Below are 23,784 nucleotides of genomic sequence, written 5' to 3' on the forward strand. Positions count from 1 at the left end.
TTTGCTGCACTCTTGTCTATTTCTGGCTCCTGCTTTTTCTGGTTTCCTCACTCTCTGTCTCTCTCCTGGGACTTGTCTCGATCTCCCACTTGTTGGGCTGGCTGCTTTCTCGTCTGTACCACGTTCACAGCTCATCCTCATTTTCTCCCCGTCACACCCTGTCTCCAGCTCCTTGCGCCCTCCTCCCCTTCGGCATCTTCTCTCCTGACGTTTTTTTCTTTTCTTTTTCCCCACATCCATTTCTTTGTCTTAATGATTGACTCTCGAGTATCCTCCACCACCCTCTTCCTGTCTCCATCTTCTATTCTCCACCTTTTTGTGACTGCATTTTCTTCTTTTTCTTTTTGCTACTCATTTCCCTGCTGATATACAGTACAGTGCTGTCTTGCGGCTCTTAGTGCTCCTTGTTGGGTTTTTTTTTGTTTCATCTCTCAAATTACACAGCAAGGAGATTGCTCTATAATAGATACTGTGCTATTAGTCCTTCTGTCGATCCCCTGTGGTCTTCATCGGTAAAAGGATTTGTGCCTTCTCTGTTTTTAATAGAGCCGTGCACCCTTCCTGTGTCCAAATCAATAGGCTTCAGCTAGGCTGTCCTGCAGCAGCAAGAAGGGTTATCAGGGTGTGAGGATTTATTGGTGATGCAGTTTATTGCCTTATAAACAAAACTGCAAAGACTAATCATTGATCTGTTTTTTTGTTTTTTGTTTTTTTTTTTTTTTGCTTCATCACTTTTAAATAAACTCAGGATTACTGTATTTACTTTATTTTAAGATCACCATCCTTGCAGAATCAGTGTCTGATGTGAGAACCTCATTGTGCAGCATCAGACAGCCAATCACAAAGCTGTGACAGCAGTTCTTCAGACTAGTGTGAGAGCGAGAGGCTTTAATGTGTACAAACCAACCCACACAAGTTCAAAGGGTCTCCTAACGGTATTGTAATTAGTGCTGAATTAGTAGCAGCCTGTGTAGTGTTTAGCAGTTAGTTGGTGTGTATCACAGTTATTATTAGAATTCTTTTCATAGCCCCTTTACATACGCCAGCTGTCAAGTTAATGTCTGCAGAGCTGTTTTAACTTTTAACACATTCGCAAAGTTATTATAAGCCTCATTCACGCACAATCGCATGCATTCATACAAGCCTAAGATTCACATACCCACACTCTGATGGATGCATCAGGGGCAACTCGGGGTTCAGCATCTTACCCAAGGATACTTCGACATGGGGATTAAACTATCAACCTTTTGATTAGTAGACAACGTGGTGGAGCAGGACATTAGCTAATGCTATGTCTGTGGCTACTTCATTAGGAGGACATCACAAAATATTTACATAAATGTAAAATGAGTGGAAATTTATCATAATGTTTTTTCTGAGTCCTATGAGATTTTAATCAGTGGCGTTGATGAAAATGAAACCAGTGATCCCACGCTGACTCATCGTGTCATTATGTTTAGATGCTTAATAGAGACGCGCTTGGCAGAAGAACTTTGCTGAAAGATAAAAACAAATAGAATTTGGTGACTGTTATAACAGCACAGAATGAAATTGGCTTTTAAAAGACACAAAAATGGTAGGAAAACTGTCAGTGTAACGCAATGGTTACAGTCACAAAACCGTAGTGTATACAAACATTGGCTTGTTGTTATGGCAACAGGTTTGATGATCAGTAAATCATTGGGATCACAGTAATCTGTAAGTCATTGGGAACCAAAGTTGTAATTGAAGGTGAAAACAGATTAAATGCTCAGCCCTAATTATGAACATAAACCATCAGGCTCTGAAAAGATGCTACAAACAACATCTAAAATGTTTTATATGACCCTGTTTCCTTTGAGACGGTTACATCAGTCGCTTCTACACCACACATATCTGATCCAGAGGCTGTTCACATTAACTCAACACGGACACGTTTCAGTTTTATCCATAATCAGCTTCAGCAGACCCACAGTGCAGAGTCTGACATTGTTCCATTCTACTGTGAAGTCTTAATTAATTACTAATTAATTAATAAATTATATAAACTAACGATCAGTTTTTGAAAGTGGACAAATGCTGTTGGTGCACTGTTAAATGCAACAAGTGAGAAAAGACTGCAGCACCACTCAAAGACTGACTGTGATGAGTCAGCTCAACATCATGAAACTACTCACAACACAGCTCGTGTTTTTATGCATTTAATTTTTGATTGAATTGTAAAACTTTTGATATATGAGCTAATTTAGCTTTTGATTCAGCTACTGCATGGGGCGAAGCTCTGCCCGTGCATGTAGGTCTGTTATTATCAGGGCGACCTGCTTAGCAAAGTCATTTAAGTATTTTTGAGTCACAAATAAATAAAACTTTCAATACATTTTTTTTTTTTTTTTAATTAGCTTGCACATGTAATTTACATCGTCCTGACGGACCTACTGTACATTTGCATCTGAGTGTACTGGCTTTACCTGAAACGTTTTTAACTTGCATGGATGTGGATTTGCATCAGTTCACCTCTTTAGTTCACGTCGTGTTTGATGTGAACGAGCTTAGTCTTTCTCAATGGTCATCCCAACCTTTACGTGAGGTTTTGGTGTATCTGGTTTGTTTGATACTTGGATGTCTACATGATTGAGAAAAGTTAATACCTCTTCTGGACTTCTGAAATCTTGCTGCTCACAAATAGTCCAGCATGCAGTGAGGTAATAATCCCATTGAGATTCCACATAGGGATTCTGATTACGAGCCATAATATTTTAAGCATCCAAAGCAGACTCCCCCTCACCCCCCCTCACCCCCCAGAAAAGTCGCGGAAAAGAACTACCGTGCCCACAGTCCTAAATTGAAACCACATCTGTGATTGGTGGAAGTCTCTGTTACCATGGAAATGTTTCTACCTGTGAAGACAGGTAGCTTAATAAACGGTAAACTTCAGAAATGGCGAGAGTGGTGATTGCTGTAGAGCATGAAGCACTGTGCTACATTGATAACAAGGATAAAATATATACAAAAAAATTATACAACAACGGGATGATTAATAGGTTCAAATTCAAGAAGTTCATCCGGAGTGAGTGTCTGCGTATGTCTAGAATTGCAATGCATTCTGGGATGAGCAGTTTTTAACTGTGGGGAAAAAAAAAAAAAAGTAGTTCTTCACACAGTCTTGTACCTTGTACCTATCTAGCTCAGAACAAGCAGGAACTATGAAATGTGAACCTATAGTAGCTCTGCAACAGATTACCTGAATTGTAGAACTTGGCTTACTCAGTTACTGAGTATGCTAACACACTGCTTTTAAACCAGTTTCAGCCAACTCTTTGTGCACTTACAAATCATTGAAGTCATTCACATAAAAACAACTCGGCAGCCACCCAGAGCGCAGTTCTCACAGGATCCACGTAACCCAGAAGGCCTCACTTGCTCTTTTACAGTTTGTTTGTCTCTTCTTTCAAAACTGCAAATTACTTTTTTCGATTTTTCTCCCAAACGCCACTGAGCTGAAGCATAGTTTGCCTGTGGCTGAAGGCGGAGGTGCAGGATGTAGCTGTGCTACGTCGCACCTTCATTATCACAGATTTTTAGCAGCATCTGTGGGTGGAATTTCACCTTCTGGCTTCATATTCAGTGAAATTAGCCGTGTGTGGAGAGAAATGTTACTTGTTACTACTGAATGCGCCCGTGTTTGTGGCTCGGGTGTCTTCTTTGTATGGACAACAGAGTGAAGGAGAAGTGAGCCCGGTATAGAAAGCTGTCTGTCAGAGAGCAGGCGTGGCCCCCAAGCTGCAGTTCTCTGCAGCATCCATCTTCCTCTCCATCTTTGTGCCGCACCTGAATAATGACTCGTGCAAATCAGGCTGGAAAATCAAAGCCTCCATCGATTCTTGTTATCAATCTGGCCACTTCTGCCCTAAAAGCATGGATGAAGAGACAACCAAAGTTGCTGCTCTTCTTTTTTCCGAGGCAAGTACCACACACAAACATTTTTTATTTATTTATTTATTTTTTCCCTTTTTGTTGTCGGAGTCTGTGCCCACCACCTCATCATACCGCCTCCCTCCTCCTCATCTCTATATGAGCCATAGCAACAGTCAAGTGCTTTGCTGTGACCCATCGGTGTAGCAGGGTAATCAGCCGTGTGTGTGTGCATGTGTGTGTGTGTGTGTGTGTTACCGGTAATGTCAAGAGATATGCCATTCACTCAGCGTGTCAAAGTCCAGTTTTAATTAGTGCGCATGTGTGTGTGAACCTGTGGCTTTGGAAGAAATGCATAAATCACCACAGCAGCAGTGGTGCAGAGACACAGCTTTGATTTCAAGGTGCCTCGAGGAGTTGTGTGCATCATGTGAGTAACGAGGAGGAACCTTCCTCCTTCATCTGCTTTCAGATTCAGATTTCACAAAGTCACAGCGCTGCCTCATTTTAATTTGACCTCCAAACAAACCTTAAAGCTGTCAAACTCTTTCTGCTCCTTAAGGAGATATCATCGCTTCACTGCTAATGTGGAGGATTTCTTTAAGGTTTTTTTTTTTTTTTTTTTTTGTTCGTTTGTTTGTTTTTTGTGCTAAATTAATGCTCACCAGATTGCTCTGCAGAAAAATCAGATGTGAGAGTAAATTCACAAACCTGAGCAAATTGTGCTTAAAACTTAAAAGTTGTCTTTTACTTTTTTGCGAACATCAGTATTTCTGCAAGGGTCACGTTTTTCTATCAACATCCAAGTTTAATAATGTTGTTTTTCAAGCTACTGTGCACTGGAATCATCTTAATTCTGCATCATTAGTTTAGTAGCTGTGACCTTTCATTAGTACTTGGCTTCTGACTTATTTTAAGGTCAAGGTCAAGTTTATTTATATAGCACATTTCAAACAGCGATTGTGATTTAAATTGCTCAAGTGTTTGTGCAGATCTAATATTTAGGGGGAGACTATTCCGAAGTCTGGGACCTGCCACGGAGAAGGCTCTATCACCACGAGATTTGAGATTAGTCTGTGGGATAGACAGCATCAATTTTGAGCTAGACCTCATGGTTTTTCCTGGAGCATAAGCAGAGAGGAGCTCAGACAGGTAAGGAGGGGCTCGGGCGTTAAGTGACTTAAAAACAAAAAGTAAAAGTTTAAATTGTAGGAGACAGGAAGCCAGTGTAAAGAAGCTAAAAGCATTTTGGACCATCTGAAGACGATGGATGATGGCCTGGTCTAGACCAAAATACAATGAATTGCAGTAGTCCAATCTGCAAGTAAGGAAAAGGTGAATAACACGTTCAAAGACGTTAGCTGGGAGGTATGGCTTTACCTTGGCTAGCTGTCTTAACTGAAAGAAGCAGGACTGAACTACTGCACTCACCTGCTTATTCAATTTAAAAGAACCATCAATGTAGACACCGAGGTTTTTTACATGTGTTTTACAATAGGAGGAAAGGGGGCCCAGAGTGCTATCGATGTGATTGAAGTTGCCAAAAATGACAACTTCAGTTTTATTTTCATTTAGCTTCACTATTTATCACACAGATACATAACACACAAACTCCTCTGATTCCACTGATTTCAGTTTCTGCTGTTAGTCTGAGCAGTGACGTCCTGACCTTTCCTGCGGGACACTGATGCGATCCCAAGCTCTCTGAGAGACAAAGTCCTTCCATCGTGTTTTGGCTCTGTCCCCAGATCCCCTCCAGGACACACCCAAAACACCTCATCTACTGGCCCCAGTAGCTGTGTTGTTAGGGGTTGCTTGGTCTATGTAGGGTTTTCCAAGGAAAGGTAAGGGGCTAGGCCAGGTATGGCTCAAATAACTGTGAAGACAAAATCTAGATACTTGGAGCGGGGATACCAGGCTGTCCAGTGTTTACTGTATATGATTCTCCTCGTCTTTTCTCTTTCTCTGTCCTCGCTGTTTTGCCCCTTCCCCTACCTCCCTTTAAGTCTTTCTCTTTCTTACACACATGGTAAAAGAGAGTAAGTAATGCAAAGGTCAACCAAGACACTGTTGGATGAAACAAGAGCACTTAAGATCAGCCAAAAAAAGGTGTAATATATGGTTTTTTATTTTTTATCTCCCTTTAGTTCCTCAATTACTGCCTAAATCACTCATTTAGGCAGTAAGAGACGTAGACTGTAAGATGGTGACCATTTGTATTTTTAGACATCAGTACAACTCACGCATTTTAAATAAAAAAAGGAACTCGAAGGTTTAGGTTTCTAATGTTTCATGTGTGTTGATGCTGAACACAAACATACAGTTAAATCAAGGGTAAGACAAAACTGGGTGCATGTAGCTCATTGGTGGTTAAAGCAGCTTCTACCAGATCTGTAAGCCCAGGCGATCCTCTCTGCTGAGAGATAACAGTATCAGGAGGGGAAAATGTTTTTGCTTTATCACTTTTGTAACGCGTTGCTCGATGGGATGGCAGCGCCGTCCCTCCTCCTCAACTTCACCTCTTCCTGGAGAGTCGTCGCTACCACCGCGGGGGCATGCAGCTCCCTAGCAGAATTAAGGAACAGAGTGTAAATGACATAATCCAGTTACAAGGTGTACGGTGGATTAAAATTACAGTTACACATGTTAAGTGGATTATACTTTGATACCAACAGGACACTTTTAACAGCTGCCTGACCAGCGCGTTCGCACTCGGTGGTTATGTTTCTGTACCTGTGCTTTAAACGCAGCGTTTCTGACTACAGCAGCGCACTGCAGCACAAAGCACTGAAAGAATATTAATGAAGAAGAGCTGCATTTGTGGGTCTGTCCAAAAAAAGCTCTTCTCTTGGCTAAAAGCTTCAGATAAGTAGGGACAGAAGTTGGTGTGTGTACATGCTCTAATCCTGAGCTGCAGAGAAATGAGGAGATGACAAGCTGATGTTTAATCGAGTACAAGGGAACATGGCGACCCATCGATTATATCCCCTCCACACAGTCACACACACACTCAGTGGCTCCTCTCCCAGAAACCAGAGGAGTTGGGTTACAGTGTAAGATAAAGCTGAAGAGCGTGTGTGTGTGTGTGTGTGTGTGTGTGTGTGTGTGTGTGTGTGTGTGTGTGTGTGTGTGTGTGTGTGTGTGCGTGCGCGCTTGCAGGCGCTTTTCATACTGTCCTCAACAGGATGTTTGGGCATCTTTACTCATACAAACTGCAGCCATACAGTCTTCACTGTTATCTCCAGCACCTTGTTGCTGTGCTCATTTCTAGTCCAACTCTTTGCAGTAAAATGAAAAATGTATTTCCAAACATTGAAGAGTTGTGTGCTGATTGTCCTGAGGCAGAGTTTAGCCCTGTTTCTGAATCTCTGCTGTGCAGGCATAAAATGACCCAGAAGGTCCACACTTATCAGAAACGTTTAACATTATTGAAATGCTTGAATTTTCCTTTAGGTCAAGAGAGATGCATAATACTAAATAATAATGTAGTTGAGCTCGTTGTCACATGTATAGTAAGTTTAGGAGCCGGGAAAGCCTGGTACCATTTAGTTCCTCGTTTAACTAATTATTGTTTTAATTGGCTGAAATTATCTTTCAGCCAATTAAAACATGCTGCTATGCTTTACTGTGGAATGTATTACTTTTTTTTTTTTTTTTCCCCCCATTTTTATTTTATTTGGGCAGCACAGTGGTCCTGTGGGGTCCTGGGTTCTAGTCAGCCGGCTGTATTCCCTGTTCTCCCTGTAGATGTGTGGGTTCTCTGCAGGTACTCGAGCTTCCTCTCAGTCCAAAGACAGGAGTGATGTTTTGTTAATTAGTGACTCTGGCTGCAGGTGTGAGTGGCCTTCTCTCTGTGTTAGCCCAACAGTGGCGACCTGTCCAGGGTCTGGCCTCGCTATGACCCTGAAGTGGATAAGCAGTTAACAAACTAAATGGATGGATTGTGTTGATTAGTATTCTGATCAGTCAGCTCATCAGCTGATTGTTTCAGCTCTAATAATAGCAGTATTACCTGCTTACCTACACATGAGTCTGATATAAGTATATATTCCTGTTTTTCTCCATCCCCATTAGAGCAGGGCAATATGACCCAAAATATTTATCACGATATACATTTGAAAATTTGCGATAACGATATAACTGACGATATAATTGACACTAGACAAAATTCTTTACAACTCAACTTTATTAGTGCAAACAAAAAAACCATCAATGTATTTGCACTTAATGCACTTTAAAAAAGCTGCTTGTTTAAAGTTATATAAAAATTCAACAGTGCAAATGCAAATTCGTTGCTGACAGTTTAACCAAAAGGCATTTCCAGTGGCAATTGGCCGACATATCCTCAGCATAACCATGTATAATATCCACAAAACTTACAAAGAGGTTATACACACACAACACGGTAATATTATGTTGAAGCACAGTACGTATCACTCCGCGAGGCGCCTGCCTACGATAGCCGTAATGCTCCAACAATCCGGGTTCGTAGCTTAGCAAAGTCGCACTAAAACATTTGACAGATTTTCAAGCGCCGTGTACCACATAAATCGTTTCGAGGTCAGTAAACACAACCAGAATTCATACAAGGCACACGGGATTATAAGGGGCACTGTCAATTTTCAGAAAAATCAAAGGATTGATCTAAGTGTGCCGTATTTTCAAAAAAACACTGCAATAACGACGGCCCGCTAGCATGCTCTACCAAAAATAGTGCTTTGTTGTGTGTCTGACGGACGAAAGCCAAACCAGTTCCACACCACTGAAGTTGCAGCATTTTTACAAACCAATTCTGGTTCATCCGTTTCAGTTAACGATCAACTTTCGGTCTTCTCATTCTCATTTTATTCGATTTCTACTCTCTCCTCTACTTCCATCTGCGTCTGTCCAAACTCTGGTTTTTTGGTTCGCTGCCACTTCTCTTCCTGCCAGTAAAGCCATCTTTTCCACTCGCCTATAGTGAAAATAGGCCCTCCCACAGGTCACCTTTTTACAGCAGGGGTTTTCAAAGTTTTCATCACTGAGTGCCAGTTTGGGAGCCAGCACCTGATTGAGTGCTGCATAGGAATGTTAAACTCTGTTGCGAGGGTGGTGGTATTTAGTGCTGGTGTTTCTTCATTTCATTCAGTCACTTTTCTCGCTTGTATGTTTTTGGACACACGGTTTAGTTGTCTAGGAACAGAGGAGGTGGTTGTCTTGAAATTAGTTGCTCATCCTGTCCATGCCTATCGTTATCCAGGGTAACTCCCGCCTTTCATTAAGGCTGTAAAATTAAAAAATGAGGCTACAAGATGGCAGCGATCAAACTGAGGACCTAACAAATGCAAAGTGAATTTGCTTTAAGCCTGAAATTCACTTTTTTATTTTCACGCAGCTCATTGTTGTTGTTTAGAGCTTCTTCATTCAGGTGAACGACTTCATGAAAGTCCGATTTTTATCACAGCAGTGTACCGTTCAGAGTTCACCTCTCATAACGCTCGGTTAACATTTACATGAGCTGTACTATTTGTGTGTCTCTGTGAATTGTGTGTCATCTTTAGAGTTTAAAAGAAGGCAAATAGGCTTTTTTAGGTTTATTTGAAGATGTTTCACCTCTCAAGATGCTTCTTTGGGTCTAGAACTGATGGAAAGTCCCAGGTAATGAACCCCTTGTGGGGGCTGTGTTATCCTTGTTCCTTTCAAGGGTGGTTCAGTGTATTTCGTCCTAAAGGAGAATGAAAGAAGCACTCAAACACCTTCTTTTCATATTTAGAGAATCTGAAGAGCTACTTCTGGGTCACTTCCCCCATTTAGAGTCCTGTGTCTTCAGCAACGGTCCACGTCTTACAGTCTCACGTTGGTGCACTTTTGTGTTTCTGCCCTGACTGGACTCTTAACACCTAATGTAGCAATCTGAGGCATTAAAACCTCGCTCTTGCACATTTTGGTGATTTTGGACCCTGAACGTTTTCCCCCCTCAGCCGTAAAAGTCTGATGGGGTATTGTTTTGACCCTGCCGGGCACGCAAGCGACATGATCACATTCACAAGTTTGTGAATGTGACACCTCGACTCTACTAAAAATCTCAAATAAGTTTGAGTCTCAGTGACCTTGACCTCAAGGTTAGAAGTCAAAGGTCAAGTTTTCTAAAAATCTTATGAATGTGAAAACTTCAGAACACAGTCACGTAGCATTTTGAAATTCATGCTGTAGGTGTCTCTACTAGGAGGCTAAAGGGTACTACTGGTCACCGCCAGTATTTTTGTAGATGAATTTTTGGTAACAGCAGGTGGTGTTTTTGTCCTCTCGGGTGTAGTGCGTGGTGTTTATGCACAAACTGAACAGCGCCTGCCTCCGTGGGATTCAAAGTTTTGTTTTTGTTTATTTTTGCAGTTTGTTCCATGTAAAGGCATCAACAGCCCAACAACAACTGAGTTAGCTAGCATTATACCATTTAGTCAAGCATAACTACTGGCACTATGGAGGTAACAAAAATACTTCTAATTGTGATTATTCTACTTTTAATGATTAAAAGTAGAGTAAACTTAACATTTAAGTACAGTAAAGCAGCGGTCCCCAACCCCCGGGCCTCGGACCGGTACCGGTCCATGAGTCGTTTGGTACCGGGTCGCGAGAGTTGAGGCTCAGGTGTGAAATGTATGAGTTTCAGGGTTTTTATCGGTTTTCAGCGTTATTTTGTTATTGTTTTGATCATTAACTCGGTTTTCCTGGGTCTTTTCACGTGTGTTATGAATAAATCTTCTTTTTTTCGGTACCGGTACTAGTTTTATTTTGTTGTATTTCTCCGTGACACATTAAAGGCCGGTCCATGAAAATATTGTCGGGCATAAACCGGTCCGTGGTGCAAAAAAGGTTGGAGACCGCTGCAGTAAAGCGTTTTACCGTATCTGTCAAATAAGAAATTAAAGGAATTTCCCAAGTTTGGGATAAATGAATCGTATCTTAAAGGAAGCGGTATACATATGAAAAGCACAAATACAGGGAGTGCAGAATTATTAGGCAAGTTGTATTTTTGAGGAATAATTTTATTATTGAACAACAACCATGTTCTCAATGAACCCAAAAAACTCATTAATATCAAAGCTGAATGTTTTTGGAAGTAGTTTTTAGTTTGTTTTTAGTTTTAGCTGTTTTAGGGGGATATCTGTGTGTGCAGGTGACTATTACTGTGCATAATTATTAGGCAACTTAACAAAAAACAAATATATACCCATTTCAATTATTTATTTTTACCAGTGAAACCAATATAACGTCTCCACATTCACAAATATACATTTCTGACATTCAAAAACAAAACAAAAACAAATCAGCGACCAATATAGCCACCTTTCTTTGCAAGGACACTCAAAAGCCTGCCATCCATGGATTCTGTCAGTGTTTTGATCTGTTCACCATCAACATTGCGTGCAGCAGCAACCACAGCCTCCCAGACACTGTTCAGAGAGGTGTACTGTTTTCCCTCCTTGTAAATCTCACATTTGATGATGGACCACAGGTTCTCAATGGGGTTCAGATCAGGTGAACAAGGAGGCCATGTCATTAGTTTTTCTTCTTTTATACCCTTTCTTGCCAGCCACGCTGTGGAGTACTTGGACGCGTGTGATGGAGCATTGTCCTGCATGAAAATCATGTTTTTCTTGAAGGATGCAGACTTCTTCCTGTACCACTGCTTGAAGAAGGTGTCTTCCAGAAACTGGCAGTAGGACTGGGAGTCGAGCTTGATTCCATCCTCAACCCGAAAAGGCCCCACAAGCTCATCTTTGATGATACCAGCCCAAACCAGTACTCCACCTCCACCTTGCTGGCGTCTGAGTCGGACTGGAGCTCTCTGCCCTTTACCAATCCAGCCACGGGCCCATCCATCTGGCCCATCAAGACTCACTCTCATTTCATCAGTCCATAAAACCTTAGAAAAACCAGTCTTGAGATATTTCTTGGCCCAGTCTTGACGTTTCAGCTTGTGTGTCTTGTTCAGTGGTGGTCGTCTTTCAGCCTTTCTTACCTTGGCCATGTCTCTGAGTATTGCACACCTTGTGCTTTTGGGCACTCCAGTGATGTTGCAGCTCTGAAATATGGCCAAACTGGTGGCAAGTGGCATCTTGGCAGCTGCACGCTTGACTTTTCTCAGTTCATGGGCAGTTATTTTGCGCCTTGGTTTTTCCACACGCTTCTTGCGACCCTGTTGACTACTTTGAACGAAACGCTTGATTGTTCGATGATCACGCTTCAGAAGCTTTGCAATTTTGAGACTGCTGCATCCCTCTGCAAGATATCTCACTATTTTTGACTTTTCTGAGCCTGTCAAGTCCTTCTTTTGACCCATTTTGCCAAAGGAAAGGACGTTGCCTAATAATTATGCACACCTGATATAGGGTGTTGATGTCATTAGACCACACCCCTTCTCATTACAGAGATGCACATCACCTAATATGCTTAATTGGTAGTAGGCTTTCGAGCTACACAGCTTGGAGTAAGACAACATGCATGAAGAGGATGATGTGGACAAAATACTCATTTGCCTAATAATTCTGCACTCCCTGTATGACCTTGAACTAAACTAGCTGTTCACTGGTGTTTCATCTGTTTCATGTATGAACCCATGAAGTCCTGCATGCTGTGGTTTAAAGGTGAAGGAAATGCACAGCAAGGATGTGAGCCGGAGTTGTTTTTGGTGTTTGTTTGTTTTTTTGGGGTTTTTTTTTTTTTTTTTTAAAGGAGAAACCAAGATATCCATATAAGTGAAATAAAATCCACAGTAAAGGGCAGGGTCTATTCCTTTATCAAGGAGAAAAACTGCGATGTACAGTTGAAATGAAGACATCATTAAGACATCTCAGGGGTTAAATACGCAGCAAAACTTCTTTACATGGGCAGAAAGGGCAGTCTTCAGTAGTCCAGGCCACTTCAGCTCATGTTGCCCATGATGTCAAATTAATTTGACATCCTTTATGTAGTTTGTGTACATGATCTAGTCATATTTGGAGATCAGGCCAGCAGTTAATGGATTTTTAAAAACGTTTTAAAACGTATCCTCTCTAAAGAAAAACCCATGTGTGAACAGAGAAGGTGTATATCTATCATGGAAACTGAATTTGGACGCGGGCTGTAAATCAGTCTGATAACGGGGAGCTCACACTCCTGGTAGAACATGAGGAGTGCGTTTTATGCCGTTTACCTGCTGATCGTTTTTTAATGTTGTTCTCTAAGCATTAATTATAAACCATCTGTGTGTTGGCATCCAAAAAGCATTGAAACTCTCTATAGCTGCTGCTCAGCCATTGTTCATTACAGCAGGCATGTTTTTGTTTAGTTTTTTAATTAATTTACTGCAGGCCTGTTTTCAGTCTGGATTCCTGCGCACAGGCATGGCGTGACACAGCAGAATTCAGTTCACAGGAACAATGTTTCCCTCTGAGAGTTGATCCGATGCCAAGTTTAGTCCAACAGCTTCTGTTTTCTGCCCTCTCCGATCGCTGCAAGCTGTGACTTTGTCCGCCCCTCAGACTATCCACAAACCATTTCAGTTTTACTGGATCTGTATTCTTTTATTTCAGTGTTTTGATTAGCAATTGAAAGTGAAATTGTGTTTGCTGACTCGTCCGGTGCTGAATAAACACTCCTGCTGGCCGGCTCAGTGAAATGCGTCTCTTTGTTTGGACAGCAGAGTCGTTTATCTGCTCTCAGAGGGCGTTGCAGCTCTGCCGAGTGGTCGTGTGGGTGAGGACGGGATGCCCGTGTGACAAATTGCATAAGTAGCGCTCTTATGGTCCGAGTGCGAATAGATTTCATTGCTGGTTAATTTCCAGCTCTGTGTCCAGGCTCCATTAGAGTTATTGATGTGCAGCGTTCTCCTCTGCTGTAAGGGTTATTATAAGAAGATGATGATCCAATTTCAGTGTCACACACTCAGCAGCTTCTGTGAGCATTGAGATGTCTTAACCATGAAGTCACTCAGCTGCGTTAGCCACCATTTTCTCAAACCGTTTGCTCTTTCTCTTGCAGTTAAAACTTGAAGATCGATCGATCGTCATCAGAGACTTCGTGCGAAGAAACAACTCTAATGTGAGTGCGGCCCTCCGCCTGTTTGGAACTCTTTCACCTTCTCTCTGTCTGCGCCGCTCTCTCGTTTTCCCTCTGACAGTCACGTCACTGTTCATCACTCTGTTTCATTTGCTGCATCAGGCATGACCCGAATATTACTGCAGGTCTGCTCGTGTAGAGGACTGAAAGGAGACTCTTACCTCGTGTAACACGCAGTCTGAATACAAATGAAACATTAAGCTCTGAGGTTTTCTTCACAGTGCGAGGTCTTGTGCATGCAAAAAACTCCTAAAAGGTCTGAGGTGCTAACAGGCTGATGTGCGCCTCTGTTGTGTTTCAGGATAACCAGTGTGGCTCCGTGACCAACATGAACATCGAGTGTGCAGTGAAATTAGTTGGAACCAACTGCGTTCTGTATCCAGTCAACAGCAAAGACCTGCAGCACATCTGGGTAAGAAGATGAGCCGAAAGACCAAATTTACTAAGATTCAGTTCAGCGTGAGAACCTCTGCCCTGCTTTGCTTTAAGCTAAATTAGTTTCTCTGCTTTGCTTTCTTTTAACGTTTGTGGATGTTTGACGTGAGGAGAATTCAACTTAAGCACTCAGTGACACGTTCTTGCCTTAAACAGTCCTATATAAATAATCTATACTTTACTCAAGTTAACTGCTTTTCTTACTGCAAGCAAAGGCTTCTAATAACAGGGAAGGTGGTCCTGGTCAGAACAACTTTCCTAAATTGACCTCTAGAGACTCTGTAGCTTCATATGGGGACATTGCATTTTGGCTTTTCTGCACTTTATACTTGCCTCTGCTGTGTTAGGCTCTTAAGCAAGCCTATAACAAACTAAAAATAATTACTTTCAGAAACGATACTTACCAGGTTTGACTAATCCCAGTTAGCTGGGAGAAACAGTGAAAGTGGAAATGCTGAGACCAGTGAAATAAAAGTCCTGTTTGAGACCTCTCGCGTGATGTTTACACACCTTTGAATTATGTAACACATAAAGATATAAAGCATGCACGACCACCTTAAATGTGTTTTACATCAGCCGCATTTGAGGAGTAAGAAAAAAGCTCTTTTTCACACTAACCGGTATGTGTGTGTTGTTATTATTATTATTATTATTATTAATAAAAGCATTTTATGCACCTACAAATCTTTTTATAATAAAAATGCAGGAAGTGTGTTTAGTTTTAGTCTTCAGTCAGATTCATCCACACGTCCGACCTGATGGAAACAGTAGTGCAAAAGTTTGACATTTGACCTTCTTAGAGTGGAGTATCTCTCCAGTATCTCTGCTGTTCTAAGCATCTTCCTAATAGGACCTGTAACGTATTAATAAGAAAACACACACATGAATAGAAACGGCATTAAAAGGAAACATTTTTAAACAGGCCGACAGGAGCAAACCAGCTCTGGAAACAAACTGAAGAAACAAACGCAAAGCTGGAACTCACAGTGTGAGTCTGGCTCATAGCTGCTAACTAGCCTTTGCTCTCACACACAGATGCTTTCACAGCACTGCATGGGTTTAGTCTTTATTTCCTTTTCTGAGATCAAATGCGGTGCACAGCACTCCTGTAGCTGTTTTACCGACTGTTGGATTCGTCTACAAACCTTACAGCTGATTTCAGTAACATAATCACTGCTGTCCTGTCAGCTGCACTTCACAGGGACAGCAGAGAGTCACTCACTTCCCACAACAAGTGCTAACGAGGCGATCTTCTTAAAAAGGTCACCGTCCGCGCACGTTTGTTGTGCACATTGCAGAAATTTAAGCACTGAAGTGCAGAAATAAATTCTAATACTTTGACAGTTAAATCAGATTTCGTTACCTCAAACTGTGCCTTTGAGGGGGTGACCATACATTTAACTCTGATTGGTCCAAATATACAGTGTTTTTCAAGCTTATAAGACCACTAACCAATGTAAGGTTTATGCCACAGCTGCCCAGAGGTTTTCATTGATTTAAAATAATGTTTTTCTTGTTTTTATGAGTAATTGTTGAGTAAATTAAACCCTATCTTAAGGAAATTTAAAGGGATTGAAAGCACATTTTAAAAGTGATTTTTCCTTTATTGAAAGGCCAGAACATCTTTGGTGGAAGACAAATGTTTGTATGTGCAGGAAAACCCAGATGAATATCAACAAATGTGGATGGAAACTACTCTAAAGATCATTTCTGGCATCAGTCATTAAGAGGATTAAATGCACCTTTTGTTACGTTTGAGTAAACGATGGACACAAAATGATGTAATTGGATGTTGTTATCCAAAGTTGTCCTCATATTGTTGGATTTTAGATACATTTACTATATTCAGTTTCTCTTAAGCAGTCAGGTTACACCGAGGAGCAGAATGTAGTCGAGTCGAGAAGAAAAAGCCCTTCATAAGTTAATTCTCTGACACAGTGTGAAGCTGATGTGCTCCTGCTGTTGTTGCTTTCAGTCTTTCATGTACGGCGACTACATCGCCTACGACTTCTGGCTGGGGAAAGTGTACGACCTGACCAATCACATCATCCTCAAGCTGTCCAATGGAGCCAGGTAAAGCGTGCGTGCGTGCGTGTGCAGGCAGTGTGTACTGTGACCATGTGACGGTCTGTTGGATCGCGTGAACGTACGTCGATCGGTGCCACATCCAGTGAATGTCTCGTCTCGCTCCCTCCAGGTGCTCCATGAGCGTGGAAGACGGTGCCAAGCTTTATGATGTCTGTCCACACGTCAGTGATTCGGTACGTAGCCACCGGCTCTGATCTGTCACTTCAGGTACATTCGCTTTGTTCGTGTGTTGTCCCGGCTGCTGCTCAGAGGTCATAGCCCCCACAGAGGCTGAAATTTAAGTGACAGCTGTCTGTTCACCTTTTTTTTTTTTTGTGTGTGTGAAATTGTTAAAATTAAGTTTGAACATGCTCTGATAATGCTGTCCCTCTCCACTCGTGCTGCTCCCGTCTTTGTATTTTATTTCTTCTGGTGCTCGCTGTTATTTGAGGATCAGTCCTCAGCTTCAGGTGTCCAGGAGCCTGTACTATGGAGCAGAATTTTAGGCTTAGTAGATGACTTCAGATTTAATCCCAGGCTTACCCTGACACGAAGGTGCCGCAGGTCCAAACTGCTCTGTGGAGGGTTATGTTTGAGATAAAAGAAGCACACATAAAAGCAGCACATACAGTGGGGCAAAAAAGTATTTAGTCAGCCACCGATTGTGCAAGTTCCCCCACTTAAAATGATGACAGAGGTCAGTAATTTGCACCAGAGCTACACTTCAACTGTGAGAGACAGAATGTGAAAAAAAAAATCCATGAATCCACATGGTAGGATTTGTAAAGAATTTATTCATAAATTAGGGTGGAAAATAAGTATTTGGTCACCTCAAACAAGGAAAATCTCTGGCTCTCACAGACCTGTAACGTCTTCTGTAAGAAGCTTTTCTGTCCCCCACTCGTTACCTGTATGAATGGCACCTGTTTGAACTCATCATCTGTATAAAAGACACCTGTCCACAGCCTCAAACAGTCAGACTCCAAACTTCGCCATGGCCAAGACCAAAGAGCTTTCGAAGGACACCAGGAAAAGTATTGTAGACCTGCACCAGACTGGGAAGAGTGAATCTACAGTAGGCAAGCAGCTTGGTGTGAAAAAATCAACTGTGGGAGCAATCATCAGAAAATGGAAGACATACAAGACCACTGATAATCTCCCTCGATCTGGGGCTCCACGCAAGATCTCATCCCGTGGGGTCAAAATGATCATGAGAACGGTGAGCAAAGATCCCAGAACCACACGGGGGGACCTGGTGAATGACCTGCAGAGAGCTGGGACCAAAGTAACAAAGGTCACCATCAGTAACACACTACAACGGCAGGGAATCAAATCCCGCAGTGCCAGACGTGTTCCGCTGCTGAAGCCAGTGCATGTCCAGGCCCGTCTGAAGTTTGCCAGAGAGCACATGGATGATACAGCAGAGGATTGGGAGAATGTCATGTGGTCAGATGAAACCAAAGTAGAACTTTTTGGTATAAACTCAACTCGTCGTGTTTGGAGGAAGAAGAATACTGAGTTGCATCCCAAGAACACCATACCTACTGTGAAGCATGGGGGTGGAAACATCATGCTATGGGGCTGTTTTTCTGCCAAGGGGACAGGACGACTGATCCGTGTTAAGGACAGAATGAATGGGGCCATGTATCGTGAGATTTTGAGCCAAAACCTCCTTCCATCAGTGAGAACTTTGAAGATGAAACGAGGCTGGGTCTTCCAACATGACAATGATCCAAAACACACCGCCCGGGCAACAAAGGAGTGGCTCCGTAAGAAGCATTTGAAAGTCCTGGAGTGGCCTAGCCAGTCTCCAGACCTCAACCCCATAGAAAATCTGTGGCGGGAGTTGAAAGTCCGTGTTGCTCGGCGACAGCCCCAAAACATCACTGCTCTCGAGAAGATCTGCATGGAGGAATGGGCCAAAATACCAGCTACTGTGTGTGCAAACCTGGTAAAGACCTATAGTAAACGTTTGACCTCTGTTATTACCAACAAAGGTTATGTTACAAAGTATTGAGTTGTATTTTTGTTATTGACCAAATACTTATTTTCCACCCTGATTTACGAATAAATTCTTTACAAATCCTACCATGTGGATTCATGGATTTTTTTTTCACATTCTGTCTCTCACAGTTGAAGTGTACCTCTGGTGCAAATTACTGACCTCTGTCATCATTTTAAGTGGGGGAACTTGCACAATCGGTGGCTGACTAAATACTTTTTTGCCCCACTGTACTAATGCTGGCATTTCCAGGAAAGATGATGAGGATGAGAGGGTCTGCGCTTTCAGAGGCCCAAAGTTTTAGTCTTTCCCTGATGAGCATCATTATGAAGTATAGATCATTCATCCCATTGCTGACTTTTTTTCTTTCCTCACGGTTTTGTGCAGCTTCAAGAAAAACAAATTAAAAATGTACTTGGCATTGTGTGTTTAATAAAAGTTACATTGATGAAGCTTCATACATGTACTTGTATCTTTGTTATGTTGCGCTCTCACTTCTTGGTTTTGTGACGTTCTTGTTGTTTTTGGGATCCAGGGTCTGTTCTTTGACGAGGCGTACGGCTTTTACCCGGGACAGGTCCTGATTGGTCCCGCCAAAGTTTTCTCCAATGTCCAGTGGCTGTCAGGGGTCAAACCTGTGCTCAGCAGGAAGTGCAAGTTCAGGGTGGTGGTAGAAGAGGTACGCAATCTTTTCTTTTATGCAGCAGCCACATTATGTGAGATGGAAAGCAACTCGTTTAGGGTTCGTTGGTTATTATATAAGTTTGTTATGCCTTGAAACTTTTCTCCTTTGAATAATAAGCGACTGAATTTAAATTAAAATCTTTGGATGAACATTTTGAATTCTTCCCTTCTGTATAAAATAAGAAAATGCTCTTTGATTTTAATCACACCAACAGCTGTTGGACCACCTGGGGCCCTTTCTAAAAAAAATGGGAAGAAACAGTAAAACCATTAAGTGAATTATTTATCTTAATTTAAGCCTTTTGGGGATTTTTTTGTAATTAAAATGTTTATTTACTTTTACAGCGAAAGCTAGCGATCACTCGAGAGATGAATTCAGGCAGATGGAACAATATTCTTTTAATTAACACGTTCAGTTGTTTTTAATGAATTGGAGTCTATGTGTAAATGTACTTCTTCATGAATGTAAACACTCACTTGGATGTCATCTTGCTTCCTTCAGGTGAAGGTGGTGGAGCTGAAAGTGACGTGGATCACCAAGAGCTACTCGCCCAAAGGTTCTGACAGCGTTTATCCGCCTGCCTCCACCATCACACAGGAAAACCTCTGCAGGTCAGTGCAGTGACTCATCCACACGTGCCCACTGCAGCTACGTCTGCCTCCGTACACAAGCTGCTCTTGTTACCGTTGCTTATTGGGTGCAGTTTGCATCGTGTATTGATATCGTTTAGATTTTAAGTTAAAGTCATTCTCCCGTTTGGATTTAGGGTGAGGCGTCTGGGCTACTACGACCACACCCAGAGGCAGCTGGGAGAGAGGGCCCTCTACGTATTCCCGGCCAAAGGTGATGCCACACGCATCACCTGTGATGGACCTGAGGGCGCCCCTGTTTTGCCTGAAGACCCTGTTGCCAGAAAGGTGTGGATAAACTTGCACTGGTCTTTTCATGTGTTCTTAATTGGTTGTTTCCTTCTGTAAAGAGCTATTTTTTTCCCCAGAGGAGCACATTAGCACCTTAAACCAGCTGCTTTACACAAGAGCGGGGACGTTCTCTGATGCTGGTGTATTTTCAGAGTGTTGCTCTCGAATGTTTGTTAACACTCAGTGTTAGAAGGACTGATAGCACCTAAAAACACTCTTTGATCATCTTCAAGCCTTTGCTCTATCTCACTGCTTGTGTGTGTGTGTGTGTGTGTGTGCGTGTGCGCAGTTGAAAAGGATGTTCAAGAAGGATTCTGGGAAGAAGACAGAGAACGCCGAATTACAAGGTGCCAAAACATCCAGAAGATCATAAAACACACACCCAGTAATACAGCATGTATCAAAAAGAGATCAGATTCAGAGAACTTTAAGAGGTGGAAGGATTCAGTCCCTTTTAATTTAAAAAAACATTTTTTTAAGGAGAATATTCTTGAGTCTATAATCTCCCCACCTCCTTATATTGTTTATTTCCAGTGGCTCTTATATACAATTCTAGCGTATATAAATAACCAGGTTTTGTACTATAGAGCCTCACCTGGTTTACAGAACCATAACTTCTTTGTTGCTAATTAAATTCTTTCTCAAATAGAATTTTGATGATTTTTCCTTTTGACTGGATGAATGTAAATAATCCTTTTTTAAATTTATTTCTTTTTTTACTTTGTTTCTCCCTGTAGGCGAGCACAGATCTGAACAGACCGACTCGAATCATCCCAACAACAACAACGGTCCCGCGGTTCCCGTTCAGAACGCTCCGGACTCGCAGAACGACGCCTCGGCTGAACACGGCGAGCAGGACGCTGATGACGAGGCTGCAGAGGAAACTGACGACACCAGGTCAGGGTCCTAGTTATTACCCTTTACAAAAACATTTATGCTGTCTAATTTATCTATAAGCAATTCTAAAATGCTCTAATATAATTTATTATAGCTTTGAGTCATTTTTATTCAAATTTAAGAAATTAAAAACTTGACACAATCCTTGTCAGTTTCCTTTAATAATAAGAAAAGTATCATTTATAATGTAAGGCATGTTTGAATGAATTCTGTGTTATGGTTTGGTAGAATCTCAACGATGTCTTTTTTTTTTTCATCTTTTATTTCTGTGCTTTTAAAACAAACATCTATACAAACCGCTTCTTTGTAGATGTAAATAATTTTAAAATTCATAGTTAATTCGTGTGATATTTAATTTTTTTTTGAAAACATAAGTGAGGGCTTACCATTTTGGTCTAAAACTAAATGGAGGAGAATTAGGTTGACAGTAGGAAACGCTTTTAATATATATTTGTGATGATCCTCGTGAGTGGTTCAGTTAGATTACAGAGGTTACAGAGGGGGTTTTTTTGCATTAGGAAATAAAAAGTCAGCTTTCTGTTATGTCAGAGTTGCTGCTAATTATTCTGCTTATTGTAATTAATCAGCTGAGATGCCCGGCAGATGTTTAGGTTCAGTGTACATCATTAATACAGCTGAGCTGCTTGTTAATTAAAATCAGTCGTGTGTGTGTGTGTGTGTGTGTGTGTGTTTACATATCTTTGTGGGGACCAAAAATTGTAAGTTTACTATGCTTGTGGGACCAACAGCCCTTATGGGGACAAAATCCAGGTCCCACGAGTTTGAAGGCATTTTGAGACTCAAAATGTGGTTTCAGTGTCAGGGTTGCAATAAGGTTATGGGTAGGTTTAGGCTAAGTGGCTAGAAAAAGCATTATGTCAATTATGTCCCCACAAAGATATGAAAACACAGCGTAAGTGTGAGATTCTGGGGAAAGTGAGATATCGGACAGCTCTACACATTTTAACTCTGTATTATATTAAACTGAAAGGGATGTAAATGTGTTTTGTTGGAAACCAGAGAGACTAAAGCCTGGTTTAGAGAAAGTAACAGTTCAGCTGAATCATCGTGTCTCGAACCAAAGACGGTCCCAGGACATGCATGTTGGGTTAATTGGTGACTCTAAATTGGTCATGGACATGAAGACTAAATGCTTAGAGTGCACAAAATAAAGTGCTGTATGCGCGTGTGAGTAAACAGTCCAAAGTGGAAATTTGAGTGGGAAAAACTGCTCTAAATGTGACTTCAACATCACGTGGAGCTTAAAAGCTTCATAAATGTGGGATTTATTGCAGATCTGTTGCACAGTTGTGTCTAAAATGTTTCCTGTATGTGTTGAGCGCATAAATTTATTGTTCAACACTGGACCCACTTTGTTTCTCATCATTTTATTACAGTTCAGACCAAAGACATCACTCAGTAAACCTAATACTGCACAGCCTGACTGAGGGGAAAAATGAGTTTTTGCATGCTTAATACACAGAAAATTGCATTTGCATAAAGAACTTGTTTCCCTCGCTGCAGCTCTTTAACGTCATCAGCGAGCTCCACAGCCTCCTCTCAGAGCGGCGGTCTGGGAACCAACCGCAAGAAGAGCATCCCGCTCTCCATCCGCAACCTGAAGAGGAAGCACAAGAAGAAGAGGACAAAGTTCTCCCGCGAATTCAAGCCCGGAGACCGGTGGGTTAAAATCACAAACGCCGGCACACGAGAGTAAATTCCATCTAGTTTCTTCTGTTTGTCACCAGAGTTAGCAGTCCACTGTTTATGTTTTTAGAGTTGTCTGTAAGAGACGTGGGAATGACACCTGTTCCTGTTAAATTTGCAGCTGCTTTCTCGGAAAGACCTGCCATCTCTCGCTTTGACTGCATGTCTGTCCATCCAGCTCTCATTTGTCTAAGGGTTTGCGACTCGATTCGTCAAGTCTTTCAGTAATGGTGTCATTTCCTCAACCACACAGACACACTCATACTCTGCTCACACGCTGCATTTGAGGTTAAGTGTAAGAGTGTTCCACTTTTGTACTGCACACTGTTATCACAATGGATGCAGCAGGACCAGACGGATGGCAGTGAAGCAGGATAAAAGTCATCTGAGGAAAACTGAGAAATCGGAGAGAAGATTGAGGTCTCTGCTGTCTTTTTCTTCTTTTTTTTTTTTTTTTTTTTTGCAGAGTGGCAGTGGAAGTCGTATCCACGAATACCACGGCTGATGTGATGTGGAAGGACGGCCGGGTGGAGAAGGGGATCCGATCGAACGACCTCTACCCCATCCAGCACCTGGACAGCCACGAGTTTTGCCCCGGCGACTTTGTAGTAGATAAACGACGTAAGGAAAAGCTTTTATCTCAGATTTGATCTCAGATTGGTGGGTATTTTTGTGTATGGGCCTCTCTGCCACTTAGTACCTGCAGTATGTAGGTCATTTTCTGTAACTGTGCCAAAGCGTCTCTGTAAAATGGACTGAATACACCGGGATTTACATCACAATGGTGATGTTACAGTCATGTACGGTAGTGCCATTCGGCAAATGAAAATGTTTTTATGTAGAATCCATAGAGGTTAACTTCACATCATAATATTCTTTAAAACGGGAATCCAAAAAGTACAGATATTTGTGTTTTACAGAGTTTACTTTGATCTCTAAGCTATGCATGTGTGCTCACCTCAGCCCAAGCGCTGCAGGACCCCGGGGTGTACGGCATGATCCAGTCTGGCGATCACAAAGGCAGAACGTGTGTGGTGAAATGGATCAAACTGAACTCCACCAGTGACGACGTGGAGGTCAGTCAGGAGGAAAAACAGCGA

The 23,784-nt window shown here is 41.8% G+C and overlaps 1 protein-coding gene across 1 annotated transcript in view; it reads left to right on the forward strand.

Annotated features, from left to right (window-relative positions):
* Window positions 1-23,784, forward strand: part of ube2o (ubiquitin-conjugating enzyme E2O) — a 46,269-nt gene that overhangs the window by 13,053 nt on the left and 9,432 nt on the right. The window contains exons 2-13 of the mRNA XM_082537386.1: window positions 13,894-13,953; window positions 14,273-14,383; window positions 16,382-16,479; window positions 16,604-16,667; window positions 19,011-19,154; window positions 19,662-19,771; window positions 19,927-20,077; window positions 20,370-20,427; window positions 20,818-20,977; window positions 22,502-22,657; window positions 23,151-23,305; window positions 23,648-23,760. Of these exons, the coding sequence (XP_082393512.1) occupies window positions 13,894-13,953; window positions 14,273-14,383; window positions 16,382-16,479; window positions 16,604-16,667; window positions 19,011-19,154; window positions 19,662-19,771; window positions 19,927-20,077; window positions 20,370-20,427; window positions 20,818-20,977; window positions 22,502-22,657; window positions 23,151-23,305; window positions 23,648-23,760 (1,380 nt within the window). The remainder of the gene's footprint in view (window positions 1-13,893; window positions 13,954-14,272; window positions 14,384-16,381; window positions 16,480-16,603; window positions 16,668-19,010; window positions 19,155-19,661; window positions 19,772-19,926; window positions 20,078-20,369; window positions 20,428-20,817; window positions 20,978-22,501; window positions 22,658-23,150; window positions 23,306-23,647; window positions 23,761-23,784) is intronic.

The sequence above is a fragment of the Aulonocara stuartgranti genome, assembly GCF_965226115.1.
Source record: "Aulonocara stuartgranti genome assembly, chromosome: 6".
Lineage (NCBI taxonomy): Eukaryota > Metazoa > Chordata > Actinopteri > Cichliformes > Cichlidae > Aulonocara > Aulonocara stuartgranti.